Source organism: Podarcis cretensis, assembly GCF_951804945.1.
Source record: "Podarcis cretensis genome assembly, chromosome: 6".
Lineage (NCBI taxonomy): Eukaryota > Metazoa > Chordata > Lepidosauria > Squamata > Lacertidae > Podarcis > Podarcis cretensis.
In genome coordinates this window covers 43773510-43789407 of record NC_137175.1, presented here as the reverse complement: position 1 = coordinate 43789407, position 15898 = coordinate 43773510, and the positions used below count along the sequence as shown (strand labels likewise).

Genomic DNA, 15898 nt, shown 5'->3' with positions numbered 1-15898 from the left:
TGAGCCTAATGAAGAAATCTAGGATTTCCTCACTGCAGTTTTATCTGGGAAATGATTGGAGGTGAATAAAGCATGCGGGACAATTTGCACTCATCCAAGCTTCATATTTCCTTTCTGGCATGCATGCGTTTGGAAAAGGAAGGAAAATACTACCTATTTGGTGCCTGGGTGATGGCACTGCAGACGGGTTATCAGAAGAGATCTCCTGTCCGGGGGCATCCTCACGCGGAAAAAGAGGGAAGACAGAGAACAGGTCAGCCACACCCAACAAGCAATCCAATGGGGAGAAGTATCAAGCAGGCGAAGCGTGGCAGGAGCAGAGTTGACTGCCGTAGAAGGGAAGCTGAAGCAGAACTGGAAGGGCCTTAGCTTAGCAGCAGAGCATCTGCTTTGCATGCAGAAGGTCCTGGGTTCAATCCCCAGCATCTGTGGTAGGGCTGGGAATGTTCCCTGCCAGAAACTCTGGGAGAGATGCTGACGGTCAATGTAGACAATACCGAGATAGATGGGCAAATGGTCTGACTCAGTATACTACAGCGTCCTATGTAACTGGGCACATGCCAGATGCCTTATGAGTCTAAGGCTGAAGGATCACATTGGCCCTGTTCTGAGCTTAAAATAATCTAAGAGAAAATTGGGGGAGCTGATTCCTCTCCATCTCAGCCCATGGAACAGGCCTGAGCCAGTATCCTGCTAGGCAAGGGGAAATGCAGATATGCAAGGGTTGCAGCAGCAGGGCATGCCATAAACAATATTGCAGCATGAATGTGGGATGAAGGAAATGAACAACACTATTTAGGTCTATCTATTCAGAACAATCTATCCATCCTACGAGAAACTTTATTGTGGGTTGGTTATCTAATCCCCCTTAGCAATAAACAAAGGAACAAAACACAGAAGCAACCAGAGACTATTCTCTGCTACCTTACTAACCAACACATGTCTGGCTCTGGGGGATGCTACAAGAATCAGCATCTAAGACTGAAAGCCATACTTACTTGGTAATCAGCCCCATAATATGCCATAAGGGTGCCTATGACCCAACTATAAGGTTCCCTACCCTAAAGTGCTCAACAGATCATTAATAATGGTATCACCAGTCCTCTGCAGCATGGGTGCACATTGAGTTCTTAGAAGTATCTCCAGGCTGAGGGGAGCATGTAAGCATGACCCAAATCCCTACTTTTTATCAAACCTTGGTGCGGTAGGACCCAAATGAAGATGCTTGTGCCCTAAAACGGATCCTTGCTTTGTTAGTAATCTGGGATCTGACAGCCCATCCAACACCACTGGTGCCAATAAAGCTTTCCAGAGGGCAAGCTCAGGCTTCTTCTCAAGGTGACACTATAGAGAGAAAAGAGGGTCCCTGTGCGCACATCTGAGCCAGAGGCAGGCAAGATGCCCAGACAAGCATACTTCAAAGCTCATCAGTTTCTAATGGAGCCACAGCATCTCTAGCTAAACATTCTTCTTTTCTCTCCCCCCTCTATGGGGCAGGCAGGAATGTTAGTAAAAAAAGAACCCCACATATCAATAGTTTCTGGTTCTTAAAACATCCCTGTCCCATTTCAGTCCCATTTATTCTCATTAAGAGGGTATAGATACCATAGCACACCCCTGGGACATCTGAACTAGTGCTTTATGGTGCTATTTCAACATGCAGTAAGTAGCTTGCATGCAGTATAATGGAAGAGCCCTCTAAAGGGATGCCTATAAACAAAATGATTTAGGAATGTAATGTATGGATTGGTTGGTATGTGTTCACATCATGAATCTTATTGGGTCTACTAAGATTTGTTTTGCATAGGTAGGAAGACCTCTCAAGCACCCCGATTTGAAGCTAGTGTTTCTAAACTCTCCCTCATAAATTTTCAATGTCCCTGATTTATTTATGCTTTTTTTAAAAAAAACAGGAAACATGATGTTGTGTATTAGATCACATTGTTTAGAGACTTAGGATCTGTATCCCTCATTCAAAAGGGAAACTGGATGTGTGAGTCTGCACATGAAAAAAAGTTGGCATGTAAATATATTGACTCAGCCTTGGGCTGTTACAGCAGAAAGCAATTTGGTGGTCCAGGCAAGAGAGGCAAAGCTTCCCAGCTCTTCTTTGCTCATCCCTCAAAACTAACTCACAATAACCAATGTGTGACACCCTTCCAGCAACGCAGAGTTGTGCAGGTACTCCTGGAACAGTGCCACAGCCCTTAGGATGTGATGCCAGAGGTTGGGAACGACTTCTCCTCTTTCCTGCAATGTCCCTTGCATGGATGGCATGTTTACATCACCTCTGGTCTCCCCAACTGCTCCCCCCAGATCTAGTGCAGCAGGGCAGAGAGCTGCTGCTGTTGCTCTAGCACGAGGAGGCATCACCCACCATCAGGACAGAAGGAAGCTTTCTGTGACTAAGGGGCAAATGCTCAGGCTTTCCTTCCAAAGTGGGGCTGGCTGAAGAGGCACATGCATTTCAAATAATCAGCACCTGCTATACCTCCCCTGTTAGTTGAATCATGCAGGAATTCAGACCTGTGGCAACTCTGAGGTGCAGAGGCAGACCAAGTAGCTTTAGGCTGTGATATGAGCAAAATTGGATGTGCCACTCCCGCATACTGGAAAAATTCAGCCACTCACTGGATAATAGGCATGAAACTGAGCCCCTGTGGCGTATTGGTTAGAGCAGCCATCCACAACCTGATGCCCTCCACATATTTCAGACTACAACGTCTGTGCTAACTGGGAGGGATGGGAGTTGCAGTTCAAAGCATCTGGAGAGCACCAGGTTGGGAAAGGCTAGGTTAGACTGCAGCACTTGGGTCAGGGAGATCTGGGTCCAGTCATCATCCTCATATGGGGGGAAAAAGCCATAACCTGTGAGGCCATCAAGAATGCCACCCCAAACTCATTGGGAGAAAGAGAAATATACATATGTAATGGATAAATATATGAATAAGGCACATTAACAAACACCATTCCTTGTCCCGTGCAATGTTTTTTGTGGGGGTGGGTGAAACTAAGTTATTTAACAATCTAAAGCATTTTCCAAGGTCAAGGTTTCCCAAGAGTGTACAGCATGAGTACTGATGTATTAAAAGGGAAGAAAATGATGTCCACTGGCAAAGCACCTCTCCTCCTTTGCTACTCGACAATACCCTGTGCACAATCAACCATTTTAGAAATAAACAAGCAAATAAATATTAAAATCTTGTTTGGGAAAAAATGTATGGAAGAGGAGCAAAATAGTTTTCAACATTTCAAAATTAGGCAAAGGGTTCCTCCTCCCAGATGCCCAACGTGAGACTCCTACCCACAGCCTTTGAGTTGAGCTCAACTACCATTGTGGGTTTGATAAATGAGAACAGCAAGGGCTCCTGCAGCTCTTCAGCATTTTTCCAGTTTGTACACACAGCCTTCCTAGTAAATATGTCTGTCAACAAGACGTGCTTCCCTCTCAGATGCCGAGGCTCAGAAACAGCCTCAAAGTCCCTGCAAGCAAGCTTGAGGGACCACAGTCAAGCATCCGGAAATAATGTACTTTAGCTGCTGTGCTCTTCCCTTTTGGCCAGTCCTCCCTCTGCAACAACTCCTCAGTGCTATTAGTCAGAGGGCGTGAATATCTCTCCTAGGCAGCTTGGTGGGGACCACACGGAACTGCGTTTTTTAAAAAACAAAAAACCAGAAACTCCAACAACAGCTCAGTCTTGTGTCTAAAGACCACTGCAGATCAATCTTCCAGTATCACAAAAGACTTCTATGAAAGAACATCTTCCAAAGGAAAATGGGAAGTGGGTGATGGTATCCCTGAACGTGCTGCTCATTACTTCCTGTTGCAATACTTAGGGACAGACAGGAAACCTGTGGCCTTTCAGGTGTTACTGGACTCCGATACCCATCAGCCCCAACCAGCATGGCTCCTGGTCAGGGTTGATGTGAGCTGTCGTCCAGCAACCTCAGGGGGGCTGCATTGCGTTTAAGGTCAATAACCTCCCCAGCCTCATGTCCCCCATCATCAGTATCGTGAGCATCATCATCAGCAATAACTATTCAATACATTTCACACATGTCAGCAGTGGTTACAATGGCCCTGAAAGGTAGTAGGTCCGTGTTATCATTCTCATATTGCATAGGTGTCAGGCTGAGGGTAACAGAAGAATGGCTTGCCTAAATTCAAACCTGTTGAGCTGCAGTGAGATTTGAAGTGGATACTTCTAGGTTCATGTCCCAGTCCCTTAGAGACTTCACAACAAAGGAAAGTTGTCAAAATTAAAATAACCAAGTGGTGAAAGGAACGCTAGGATACCACGCTCTTGGAAAATAAGGGAATAAAGTCTTACAAAAGAGGTGTCCATGTGTTACATTCAACAAGTGTACAATCTGTGTATCTGTGCATTCAACAGTTGAGCTGTACACTCATCCAATTATTTACATGTAATATTTGACAAGTATATGGTCTGTGTAACTTGCTCATACCTCTTCATTCAGTCGCCAGTCACCTGCCCACCTTTAAGGACCAAATTCACAGGGTCACGAGCACCACAGCCTAAGAGGAGCCTAAGGACCATTTCTGATACCAACACACAGCTAGAGCAGAGCAGCTTCCAGCTTCCAACCACACTTCTAGCTGCACATTCAAAAACATCCTGCCACCTCTGTGAGAAGCTCAGCCATTTACTGACCTTAAAGGTGTATTTCCTGCTGATGTTATCCGATGGCTGAACAGCTGCAACCCGAAAACTGAGAAGTGGGATGCTGCCCAAGATGCTTTCCTCCTTCTCGTCTGCATGAAGGAAGGTGAGAGATCAAAGAATTAGACACATACGGAGGCATCCCCTTCTCTCAGCCAACAAGCTAGAAATGCCGTCGCTGTGGAAGGTCTCACACAAATGGGCTCCTTCACCACCATCAGTGGGAAAGAAGAAGCCAAGGATTCACCTTACTGGCAAAATAAGAGCTGGAGCGTTAAGAACAACAATTGCCCCAAGTGGGCCTACATATCTACGTACCTGGGAAAAATGGCTCCTCTCCCTGTCACATCCGTACCTGCTACTGTCTCTGTCTCAGGCTGGCAAGCACCCTCACAGACATATCAGTTACGTTTACAGCTCACAATACTGTCTAGTTAATAATTCATCCCCACCTTCTAGATTCACTGCCAGAGAGGAGTTCAGGCAACAGGTTTCCGAGAACCAAAGGTTGTGAGGCAGATTTTATTTTTATATATAAATATAAAATCTATACACATACATACATACATACATACATACACACACCCTGTATATGTATGTATATATGAATATACAGTAAGCCCACAACTTATGCACATTTAACTTGTGCACATTCAGCTTTGCGCGCATGACCAAACAAAATGAGAAAGAGGACAGGGTTCTGGGGGAAATGACTTTGACAATCCCACCCACCATTGAACCCAGTGTGTTTTGACTATATGTGATTTTGGTTTAGGTATGATCACTGAAACGTAACCCACACGTATGTTGCGGGTTTATGACAGATGGGAAGCATGTGGCCCTCCAGAATACATTGGACTACAACTCCCATCATCTCTGGCCACTGGGTTTTGCTGGCTGGAGATGTTGGGAGTTGGAGTCCAACAAGTAGGGCAACAAGTCCTCCATCCCTGAATACACACACATACATACACATATTTGAAGATGAAAATGCACTGAAATTTTGAATTCTCATTGGGCATTTTTCAGTCATCCAAGGACTGAAATAAGCCACACACCTCATGGACTGGAGGCCCTCATCTTATAGGAACCTCACAAGCCTCTTTAGCCTTTTTTGTACCATTACAAGTCCAGTTCACTAAACTCTGGCCTGGAGGACCAGTGCCAGCCCTTTTTCAGAGGAAAGCATGATTGACAAAAGGGTGTGTGTGTGAATGTTAATGTCAGCACATATTCTCTGTGTAAGAAAGAACCAATGATCCAGGCCATCTGCTCCAGAGAAATATGGCAATAGCTGTACCAAGTCTGGCCTTCAAAGACATAATGAAACGTACATTCCCTTCCACAGTTTATCATCACACAGCTTGCATTAGAAGTTACCATAATGCAGAGAGGAGGAAAGAGAGGCATGTTTACTAACAAACATTTTCTGCCTCATGTGTAATCTTCTCCTAAAGCTGCAAAATGCCATGCTGATGCCAGATATATGGAAGGCTATACAACCAAGGGAAGGGATTTCCCAGTGCATTATAAAATCACGTCAGAGTTGCTGTATATGTTAGCTTTAAGCATCTGCCAGAGATTTCCACCCATTTCTCCATCTCTTCCAACAGTAAAATAAAACACTGAGAAGGGGCAGTCAGCCCTCAGATACCCCACAACATTATCTCTCTCTGTTTGCTAAGATTCATTTTGCGCTGAAATTTTCTGAGCAAATCGGGCAACCAGAGAAGAGGCAGAATGCTGGCAGTCTGCAGAACAATCAGAGAAGAAAAGGCAGAATGGGCAGAGATGTGGGTGGGAGGGAGAAAGAATCCTCCCCAAAGCTATGACTCACCCAGGGGGATTTTGCCACTGTCACTGCAGTGTTTTAGGTGCACTCAAATAATGAGTCCCACTTGCTGGTAAACTACACTTTTTGGCCCTGAAAGAATGAATCTTTTTTCATGTGGAAGGTGACTTTGCAAGTATCACAGACACCCATTGGTTATTACCCATGACATCACTGTGAGACTTGTTGCTTTTGTGTCTACTCATGCCAGTTTAAATGCCAGCATTTCTCCAGAGGCTGTATGCCATCTTCATCAGATGAACACATTGCTGATACAGGTCACTGGACTCCAATAGGAAAAGATCAGCCAAAGCATGGAGATGAATGCAAGCTCCTGACTAAATAAAGGCATAATTTATGGCTTTGCTTTCACACTGTTTTCAGCACTTGTGAGTTACTCAAAGTGCCCACACACCAGACCTTGGTTCTTCTACATACCTTTGTAGTAGAAAAGGCAGCGATCCACCAGTACAAACCAGCGCTTATTCCATTGCTTCACCCCAGAACTCGCCTGTAAAGAGATATTGAAAGCAAATCAAGGCCACAGCATTTACAGCACTGTATGCAATAAAGAGTTGTAGAAGTTTGAAAAGCTTCCCATGAAGAGATGGAACAGCTGGTGCTGAGCTCAGCAGAAGCAAGGGATCGCTGGAATTCTTAGGGGATTTCCAGATAAACAACCCAGAAGACCTCTGAAATCAAGCTGAGATCCTGACAAGGTGGATGGCAGGATAGCAATGCCCAGTATTCTCAGTTACAAGTGCATGTGGTACTTTGGATAAGATTCCAAGTGGAGTGGATACCAAATAGTTGAGACTTAGGTTTTACATTGTGTCCTTGGCTGTGGAAACGTTTCGGCTACATTAGGAATGGAGAAAGTTGTGGTGCTGGATATTTGACGGACTCCAACTCACATCAGCCCCATTTAGTATAGCCAATGTTCAGGGATGGTAGGAGTTGTGGTCCCCCAACTTCTGGAGGACCACTGGTCCTCCATCCTAGAGTTACATGGATGGATAGATGATGATTGGGTACCCAATAGCCTCTGTAACATACCTGCTTGAAGAGCCAGCCACTCTTAGTCACTGCAGCATTGGGATTCCTCTTCATGGAATTGGAGCGCTTCCCAAAAGCAATCCCTTTCCGAGAGGAGCGTGAGGCCTTTGGGAAATGAAAGAGAAAGGTTTAGGAAGGAAGGCTACTGATGGAGTGTACAGATTCCTCTGCAGAAATCACTCACAAAACCACAACCAATTCCAGGAGGAACAGCACAGGATAACATAGCGTATGTTAGGCTGAGGAATGCTGGGTGGAACACTGATTTCCTAAGACCTAGAAAAGACCCATCATATAAGAAAGATGAAGCATTCAAACCATGGGAAACCTGTATGCCAGCCTCCAAAAGTTGTTGGACTACATATCCCTGACCACAGGCCAGGCTGGCTGAAACTGATAGGAGTTGGAATCCAACAATATCTGGAGGATATCAGATTCCTCATCCATGATTTAAACCAACCCACAGTGATGTTTCCATCACTATTTGTTGTTTATGCTAAGAAATTCCATTTCTCACAAGAGCTCCATGGATGATCATAAAGGCAGCCATGGTTTTTTTAGGCTTCTTGTCACTTATAATCTGCACTTATAATTTATCTTTCAGGATTTCATAATGCAAGGTCAGTAATGCTGTCCCCATTTTACAGATGAAGGAAATTAAGGCCCAAATAACTTGGGCATGTTGCTTAAGCAGAACATTGCCACAAAGGGTGGGGGGAGAGAACCAAGGTCTCCATGAGAGAACAAAGCATACCCTGCCATTTGGTCGTTCCTGAGGCAAGTCTGAAACCATGGTATGATTGGATGATTCACTGTTGACTGCTGCCGGCCGTTTGCTGCCTGATTTGCTTGACATGTCCAAGGCAGATCTGCAATAGAGAGACGAAAAGAGAAGCATAATATTCCAGCATATTTTGCTAGAAGGAAAGAATTATGCTGCATTTGTACTGGTTTGTGGGTGTGCTTTAATTTCTGCATTTTGCATTTTTAATATTCTATTTTTGCAGGTAAGCTGCCTAGGTAAAATTTGTTGATGCACGACTATATACAACAAGTAAATAAATATTTTCTAGTATCTTTAGCACATAATGCCGTCTGGTTTATTTATATATAATGCTGTCATTTGCACACTCAGATAAAGTCACGGGTGCTGGTCTACAGTCACAATTCATTGAAATCAATGGAGCACCTTTACACCAGCTTCAACTATGTCAGGAGCTACATTGTATTATTCAGGGCTCTTCCACACTTCCACTTGCCCTGCTGCTTTCCCCCAGAGAAAACCCACTGTTGACTGCTGAATCAAAGCAAACGTCAATTGGGCTTTCTCCAGATGGATGTTTCCTCCAGACTAGTGCTAGAGAGAAGTTATTCTGGGGGAAAGTGGTGGAGCAAAGGCACCACCACTTGGACCCACATCTAGAAAACATGGGGCAAGCAGAAAAATGTCTGGCTCAATGCTCTCTAGGTATGGGACAAGCAGAAGTGTGGACAAGCCCTCAGCCTTCTCCAACCTGGTGCTGTCCAGATGTTTTGGACTATAGCTGGCTAGGGCTCATGGAAGCAGTATTCATAAACATCTGGAGGGCTGCAGATTGGGGAAGACTGGCACAAATGCTCCTTCACGTCCATCAGAAGTTGCCTTGCAGCAAATCCTTGCCATTCTTTCTTGAGCTGAATTTCTAGGGCAAGAAGAATGCCATTTGCTCTCAGGCAGCCCACTTAAGCCTTCTTGTCTCCTTCATGAACCTCCACTCTTGTGCTCAAAATGAGAGAGAGGACCTACCTTTGCAAGTCAAACTGGTTGTTCTCTTCTGGGATTTGGCCAGTCACTGGGTGAATAAAAGTGTTCCGTCTTTCATTATGGCTGGAAAAACACACAAGAGAGATGGGCTATGCATTAATTAGGTGGCTCAGGTTGAAGTACACTCCCCATGTTGGCTGAGGATTCGTTAGATACCACAGAATTAATAACCTGTCCAAACAATCCATCTTTCAGAATGATCACCCAGTATCTATAACTATTCAGCAGCAGTGGATTTACGTGACCAGCGGCATCAGTTAATTCAATAAACTCCCCTTTACGCAGTACTTCAGTGCATGTGCCACTTGATTTATAACCATTAATCAATTAATAATTTCTTATTGGTTAATTATTTCTACTGAATTTTGAATTATTAAGACTGTTGAAGTGACTTAAAGGGAAAGAGCCGCCACACAAGGTTTTCAAAAAGAAAAAGAAAACAATTCAAGGTATATACCGGTAACTACATTAGTAGTAGTAGTAGTAACAGCAGCAAAATAATAACAATATATTAACAGTGAAATGAATTGGGTATACAAATAATTACAACTGAGACTCAACATTATATGGCCACAGGATTGAGTATATTCAATCCTGAGTTTGGGGGTGGGGTTGCCCCCTTAGATTTTATACTACCATCTCATTTTCCACTGGTACCAATTTGGCTCCATTTTTGTCGGCACGCACCACCTGATTTCACTATTAGAGGGAGTGCCAGTGTGCAAGGAGACCCTTTGCTTTTAAGTTCTGGCCTTTTTATTGCTACACCTGGCCCAGTGATCAATTGGGATACTATAAATGTCTCTACTTTCACTGCAGGTATAGAAATATGTTTATGTTTTCCCCTTGCTCATATCAGAGAAGGAAATTGCAATCTGCCTTTGAACCTAACTTACAGAATCTACAAAAGCTTTACCCCGTCATTGCTGTCTCAAATGTGCTTATAGCCTACAGAATGCTTCCAAGGAATCAACCATCAACACATAATAGCACATACAGTTCAATGTAAGTGCTCATTTTGGGGAGCTACGCAATCACAGCAGCCAGGAATCTTATTGTCAACTTCTGTGGAGGCATATCTCACCCTGCACGGAGTTTTTTCCATACAGATCTGACACCGCCTGGAATAAACAGCATCTGTATTGATGGCTTTAATGAAAAGGAAGCAGCATACATAATACACCAATGAAAGACTTGCGCAGTCACCAGGAAACAAGCTGTGAGCTCAGCAACCTGTAAATTTCACCCTGCCACTCAAAAGAAAGCCTTTCTCATGGTCCCAGCTCTCTCTGTCAGTTATTTAACCACACACACACAAATGCACACACCAACCACAATAATTAAGTCTTCACAAACAGCAACTGTGATTCAGTTTGAAATATTATCATTGCACACCTGAGGCCCAAAGCATATTACAGTGGAGGGAGAATATTAATACAGTCCTTTTCATGCACCCTCCTGAATGAGGCATCAAGAGCTACACAGCCTGGTTTTTTTCTGTTCAGGGGCTAAAATGGCCTCTGTTTGCTGGCAGAAATCTGGAAAGAGTGCTTTGTAGCCTTCCCCAAGCCTTTTGCCAGTGAAACATTCTGGGAATTCGACTATTTGAACACTGCAAACTCTGGCCAAATGCCACTGATTTAAACCATATGCTAAAGAAGATAGGAACTCATTCTACAGGTTTGGGGCTAGTTGCTGCCAGATCAGGACTAGCCCTGCAGTGTAAACGTTGCTGCTGATAGGAATGAAAGAAATGACTCCATCCATTTTTCATGTCTCTCAGTGAGCAACTGCAATGGTAAAATTCAAAAATGCCCCACCTCCACCATGATCCGCTGACAAACAAGTACCTCAATACACACACACACACACACACACACACACACACATATATATATATATATTAAGTGGCACCTCTGTGTCATTTCTGAAAGTGCCATGGACCTGCACTTCACAAATACATTGGTACAGGAAGCTGTCACTCCACTGGTGCTAAACAATGAGAGAGAATTTAGCGAAAGGATGACGCCATTCAGGGGGCTAACTAGTTAAAGCTAAGAGATCATTTTCACATTGCGCAAAGCAGAGGTGGGACAATTTTGGACAAGACCACTTTAGAATGCAGGTAGGAGGAAGTCTTATTTTTTAATGTTCCTCTAATGAACCCATTCCTGCCAACCTAGCAGTTCGAAAGCACGTCAAAGTGCAAGTAGATAAATAGGTACCGCTCCGGCGGTAAGGTAAACGCCGTTTCCGTGCGCTGCTCTGGTTCGCCAGAAGCGGCTTAGTCATGCTGGCCACATGACCCGGAAGCTGTACGCCGGCTCCCTCGGCCAATAAAGCGAGATGAGCGCCGCAACCCCAGAGTCGTCCGTGACTGGACCTTACGGTCAGGGGTCCCTTTACCTTTAATGAACCCATGTCTGTGCATCAGATTCACACCAGAAAGAAAGACTGAGGATACCCTTATTTATGCTAAGTTTACCACATTCAAGGAAGATACAGACAGACACACTGTATCTGGGAGTGGGGGAGAACAGAGACAGAGACCCCACACAGAACAACAGAGCTATCCAGCAACAAGACCTACCCCATAAGCATTTAGTGCTTTTCCAAATAACACTGAAGTGTACTGGCTCAAACAAAAAGATATTAAATTACAGAAGCCAAAACAAATCAAGGCAGCAGCACTCTGTGATGTGCTTTTCCAGACACAGATTTTAATTAGAACATATTCTGTTATCTTGGCCTGCTGGGCATTGTTACTTCTCTGGGCCTGTTTACAAAAACAAAACAAAAAACCAACGGTTTTCATTCCACCCCACCCTAAGGGAGGTTGTCTAAGGCCCATTGTGTGTGTTTATGCCCTGATCTCATGAACTGAGTGTGCACATGATGAACCTGTTGTGTGAACTACATAAGAACAAATCACACGTTTGGCTGCACGTGAGGAATTCCACACAATTTGTCCCTTGCACAAAGGAAGCCTTTCCTCCTCACTCGCTGCAGCTTCTTTCTGTGCATCCTCTGAGCTTTTAAATGGCCAGGCATCATCTTAGGGCAAAGAGTTGACAAGAAGAGCACTGAAGAAAGTTTATTGCAAATCAAGGAGCTAAACCACACAAGGACGGCAAAGAAATTCAGGGTCCCTTGACAATTTGGAGCCTAGACATGGTTATCAGTGAGGTATGAGTGAACATGAGTGTGGAGTGTGTGCATAAATAACAGAAGACTCAGTGACACAATGGCCAGCTTACTCAGGTTGGGCTGCCGTATTCTCTTTACACCCCCAGAATTACTCTGGAGTCTGACCCTTTCCCCAGGATGAACAACTTGGCAGGCTGAATATCACTTGGCCAGCAGCTGCCCCTCCCAATCACCTTCATGGCAGCACTTCATCACTAGTTTCTAAAACAAATCCTTCCTTGTGAGGTTATGAAGGCTTTACAATATATTCCAACTACAGAAGTCTAGTCCTTAAAATCAGGAAATGATTTAAACATTTTAAAGCCAAACTTGCCATTCCTGCTAAACCTGAATCTACTTTCACTGAATTGTTTTTCTTAATTTGATAACATCCTTTCTAGGAAATGTTTATGGAGTGGCAAGTTCAACCACAGCACCCTCCACCCTTTCCCCAAAGCCAGTTGTGGGTAGGGTTATAAAACCCAAGATCAACATAAAACAGAGTGGGTTCTGCCAATCTCAGCAAAGCTTCCAAACCACTTGCAACTTATGAAAGGGGTTAACTTCCATGTGCTAAAGGAATGCTGAAGGCTGATAGCATTTCTCTAATAATTGGGTTGGCTTTAAAATAAAAAACTGAACATGGGGATGCATGCAAGCAGTAAAGCAGAGCAGGGCTAGTCTTTAAGCATTATCAGTTCCAACACACACCCATACCCTTTGAGCTCCCTGCCCCTTAACTCATTTTCACAAGCCAGCTGCAAAACTCAGACTCTAGTTCATTATATCAGACATGCACAAGACAAGTTAACTCATAGGAGAAAGGTGCTTTGAGGGTGAAGCATCCATAAACCGAAGTGGGGGAGGGCAGAGACCATGGCAATCAAGGCGATCCTGCTGGCTTCAAGGAGCTTTGGACTAAGACCACAGAAATTTCCTGGAGCAGATTAAACGCAGGTGCTGGGTAACAAGCTGTAACTGGCACACCTTGCTTTGATCCGAATGATACTATCTAGAGTATGAAATGAGACCATGAATAGCGTTACATAACAAAACAGCAGGAGTTGTAAGGAAAAGTGCATAGGAGGCCATTCCTTACTCAGATCCTGATACAGGAACTACCTATTAAAAGAAACAAGAGGAGACCATCATGGAATTGAGAGATGAGGCAGGAGGTAGATTTAAAAAGAAGATGATGCTGAAGAAGAAGAGTTTGGATTTGATATCCCGCTTTATCACTACCTGAAGGAGTCTCAAAGCGGCTAACATCCTCCTTTCTCTTCCTCCCCACAACAAACACTCTGTGAGGTGAGTGGGGCTGAGAGACTTCAAAGAAGTGTGACTAGCCCAAGGTCACCCAGCAGCTGCAAGTGGAGGAGCGGAGACGCGAACCCGGTTCACCAGATTACGAGTCCACTGCTCTTAACCACTACACCACACTGGCTCCCTTTTGCTGACCCCAATTTCAGTGCCTGTCTCCTTCTCCCATTCTCACCTAATTTTTCTCCACAGTCCTCTGCCTCCCAATCACCCACCCTGAGAACATAATAAGAGCCTGCTGGGTCAGGCTAACAACCAATCTAGCCCAGCATCCTGTTCTCATAGTGGCCAACCAGATGCCCGTGGAGAAACCCACAAGCAGGGCCCAAGCACAAGAGCACTCTCCCCTCCGCATCTTCTTCCAAAACACATTTTCTCCATCACCAAAATAGCAAACCTGTTTCCTCCCTACTCACCCCTCAAAACAGTTCCCTCCTCCCCTGACTTCCACTGGCATTTTGGGATAGTGGATCTCGACTCTTTAAAGGCACCCTCTTCTACCCTTTCTTGGTCTCCCTCTCCTCTGCCAATTGGTATGCATGCCTCAGCATCCGCATGCAGACAACAAGGCTTGTAAATTGATAGAAAATGTAATGCACTGGTTTAAAACAATGCAAAGTGATCAACCATCTCAGGAAAACAGCTGTTGGGGAATATCCCACAGATGAACTGCCAGAGGCCATGCTTTCTCTGCTCGCCACCTTGGGATTATCTCCCTGCTGATGTCTTTGGTCACCCACAACCCCTCCCAGAAGCTCCCTAGTCTCCTGGCATTTTGTAGCCAATATAGTTCTTCATTACTGAAGCGAACACTTCAGAACCAAAGAGCTACAATTTTGACTAGTTGATTATGGTGGATTATACACCTCCTTGCAGCATTATTTCAGCCTTAAATTGGCTTCTGACCAGTGCTGGAACAACACTACCTGCCTGCTGACTCCAGCTCCACTGGCTTCTGTCCAGGGTCCTGACGACTTTCTTCCTATTCTCTCTTGCACTGTGTGTTCACGACGATTACTGCTGCCTCCTGCCTGCTGATCCATGATCTTGTCTATTTATTTTTTTAATTTATTTATTGCACATAAATACTCTCCACAGGCTTATTTCACCTCTGTGGGATTTATCCTCAAACAGGAGGCATCCTTCAGGACAGCACATATATCTGAACTTGGTTCTATATAGTGTGTGTCCAGATTGCCCTCACCCCTTCCTGAAATCTGAAGCAGTGCCCCTGCACAACTGCACTACCATGTACAACTCAGTAATATTTAAGGTGCTCTTCCACTATTAAAGTAATAGCCTGATGAACCATTAGAATAATCCAATATTGCACTAATTGTCTATGATTTGGGATTATCTTGGCATTTATTTGTGGTGGTATGAAACATAATGAAGGATCAAGACAGATGATGCTCTTGTAATTTTGTAGTGCACCTAGAATGCAAACACCAATCATCAGCTGAGACTTATCCTTGGAAGCTAAAGTGACCCTGATGGCAAATATCAGATGTCCCCAAATGAGGGCACCTTCAAATGAAGTATTCATAACACAGAAGTAGCATGCAATATCTTCCAAGGGTAAATTTACCATGTCAAAATGTAGTAAGATAAATTCGATTGCAAGGCACAGGACAATATGAAAATCCTAGGATGGGGTGAGGTGAAAGATACTTGTGAGCTTAACCCTGCAGGAACTGTGGAGAGCAGTCACAGATGGGGTTCAAGAGCTCATAAAGGTGGAATTGTGGAGATCTGGGGCTCTTCTGCAGATTCTGCCAGAAAATTCATGTGGCCTATTTCAAACCTGGCAGGTGTGTGGTGGATGTTTTCAGTTTTGCATGTAGCAAACAGGTAAGGGAAGAGAATATCATCTTTCAATAATTTCACAGCGGTGCCAATTGCAATAAACATTGAGATCTGCAAAAGTTGGTTTCTCATCTATATATCATTTCTAATTTTGACAAATGCCTTTTTGGGAGAGCAGAGCAATTGCCCTGGGCTGCATCCTCTGAGAAGGGC

At 44.3% G+C, this 15898-nt stretch overlaps 1 protein-coding gene across 16 annotated transcripts in view; it reads right to left on the bottom strand.

Annotated features, from left to right (window-relative positions):
• PLEKHA6 (pleckstrin homology domain containing A6) overlaps positions 1 to 15898 on the bottom strand; it is a 197362-nt gene that overhangs the window by 57980 nt on the left and 123484 nt on the right. For 13 of the 16 annotated variants that reach the window (XM_079982325.1, XM_079982326.1, XM_079982334.1 and 10 more), the window contains 5 exons: positions 9356 to 9436; positions 8324 to 8438; positions 7570 to 7674; positions 6952 to 7024; positions 4674 to 4774 (listed from right to left, as the gene is read on the bottom strand). In XM_079982325.1, the coding sequence (XP_079838451.1) occupies positions 4674 to 4774; positions 6952 to 7024; positions 7570 to 7674; positions 8324 to 8438; positions 9356 to 9436 (475 nt within the window). Of the gene's footprint in view, positions 1 to 153; positions 1180 to 4673; positions 4775 to 6951; positions 7025 to 7569; positions 7675 to 8323; positions 8439 to 9355; positions 9437 to 14295; positions 14352 to 15898 lie in introns of those variants that run through there. The other 3 variants (XM_079982330.1, XM_079982331.1, XM_079982336.1) reach the window with 2 other exon arrangements.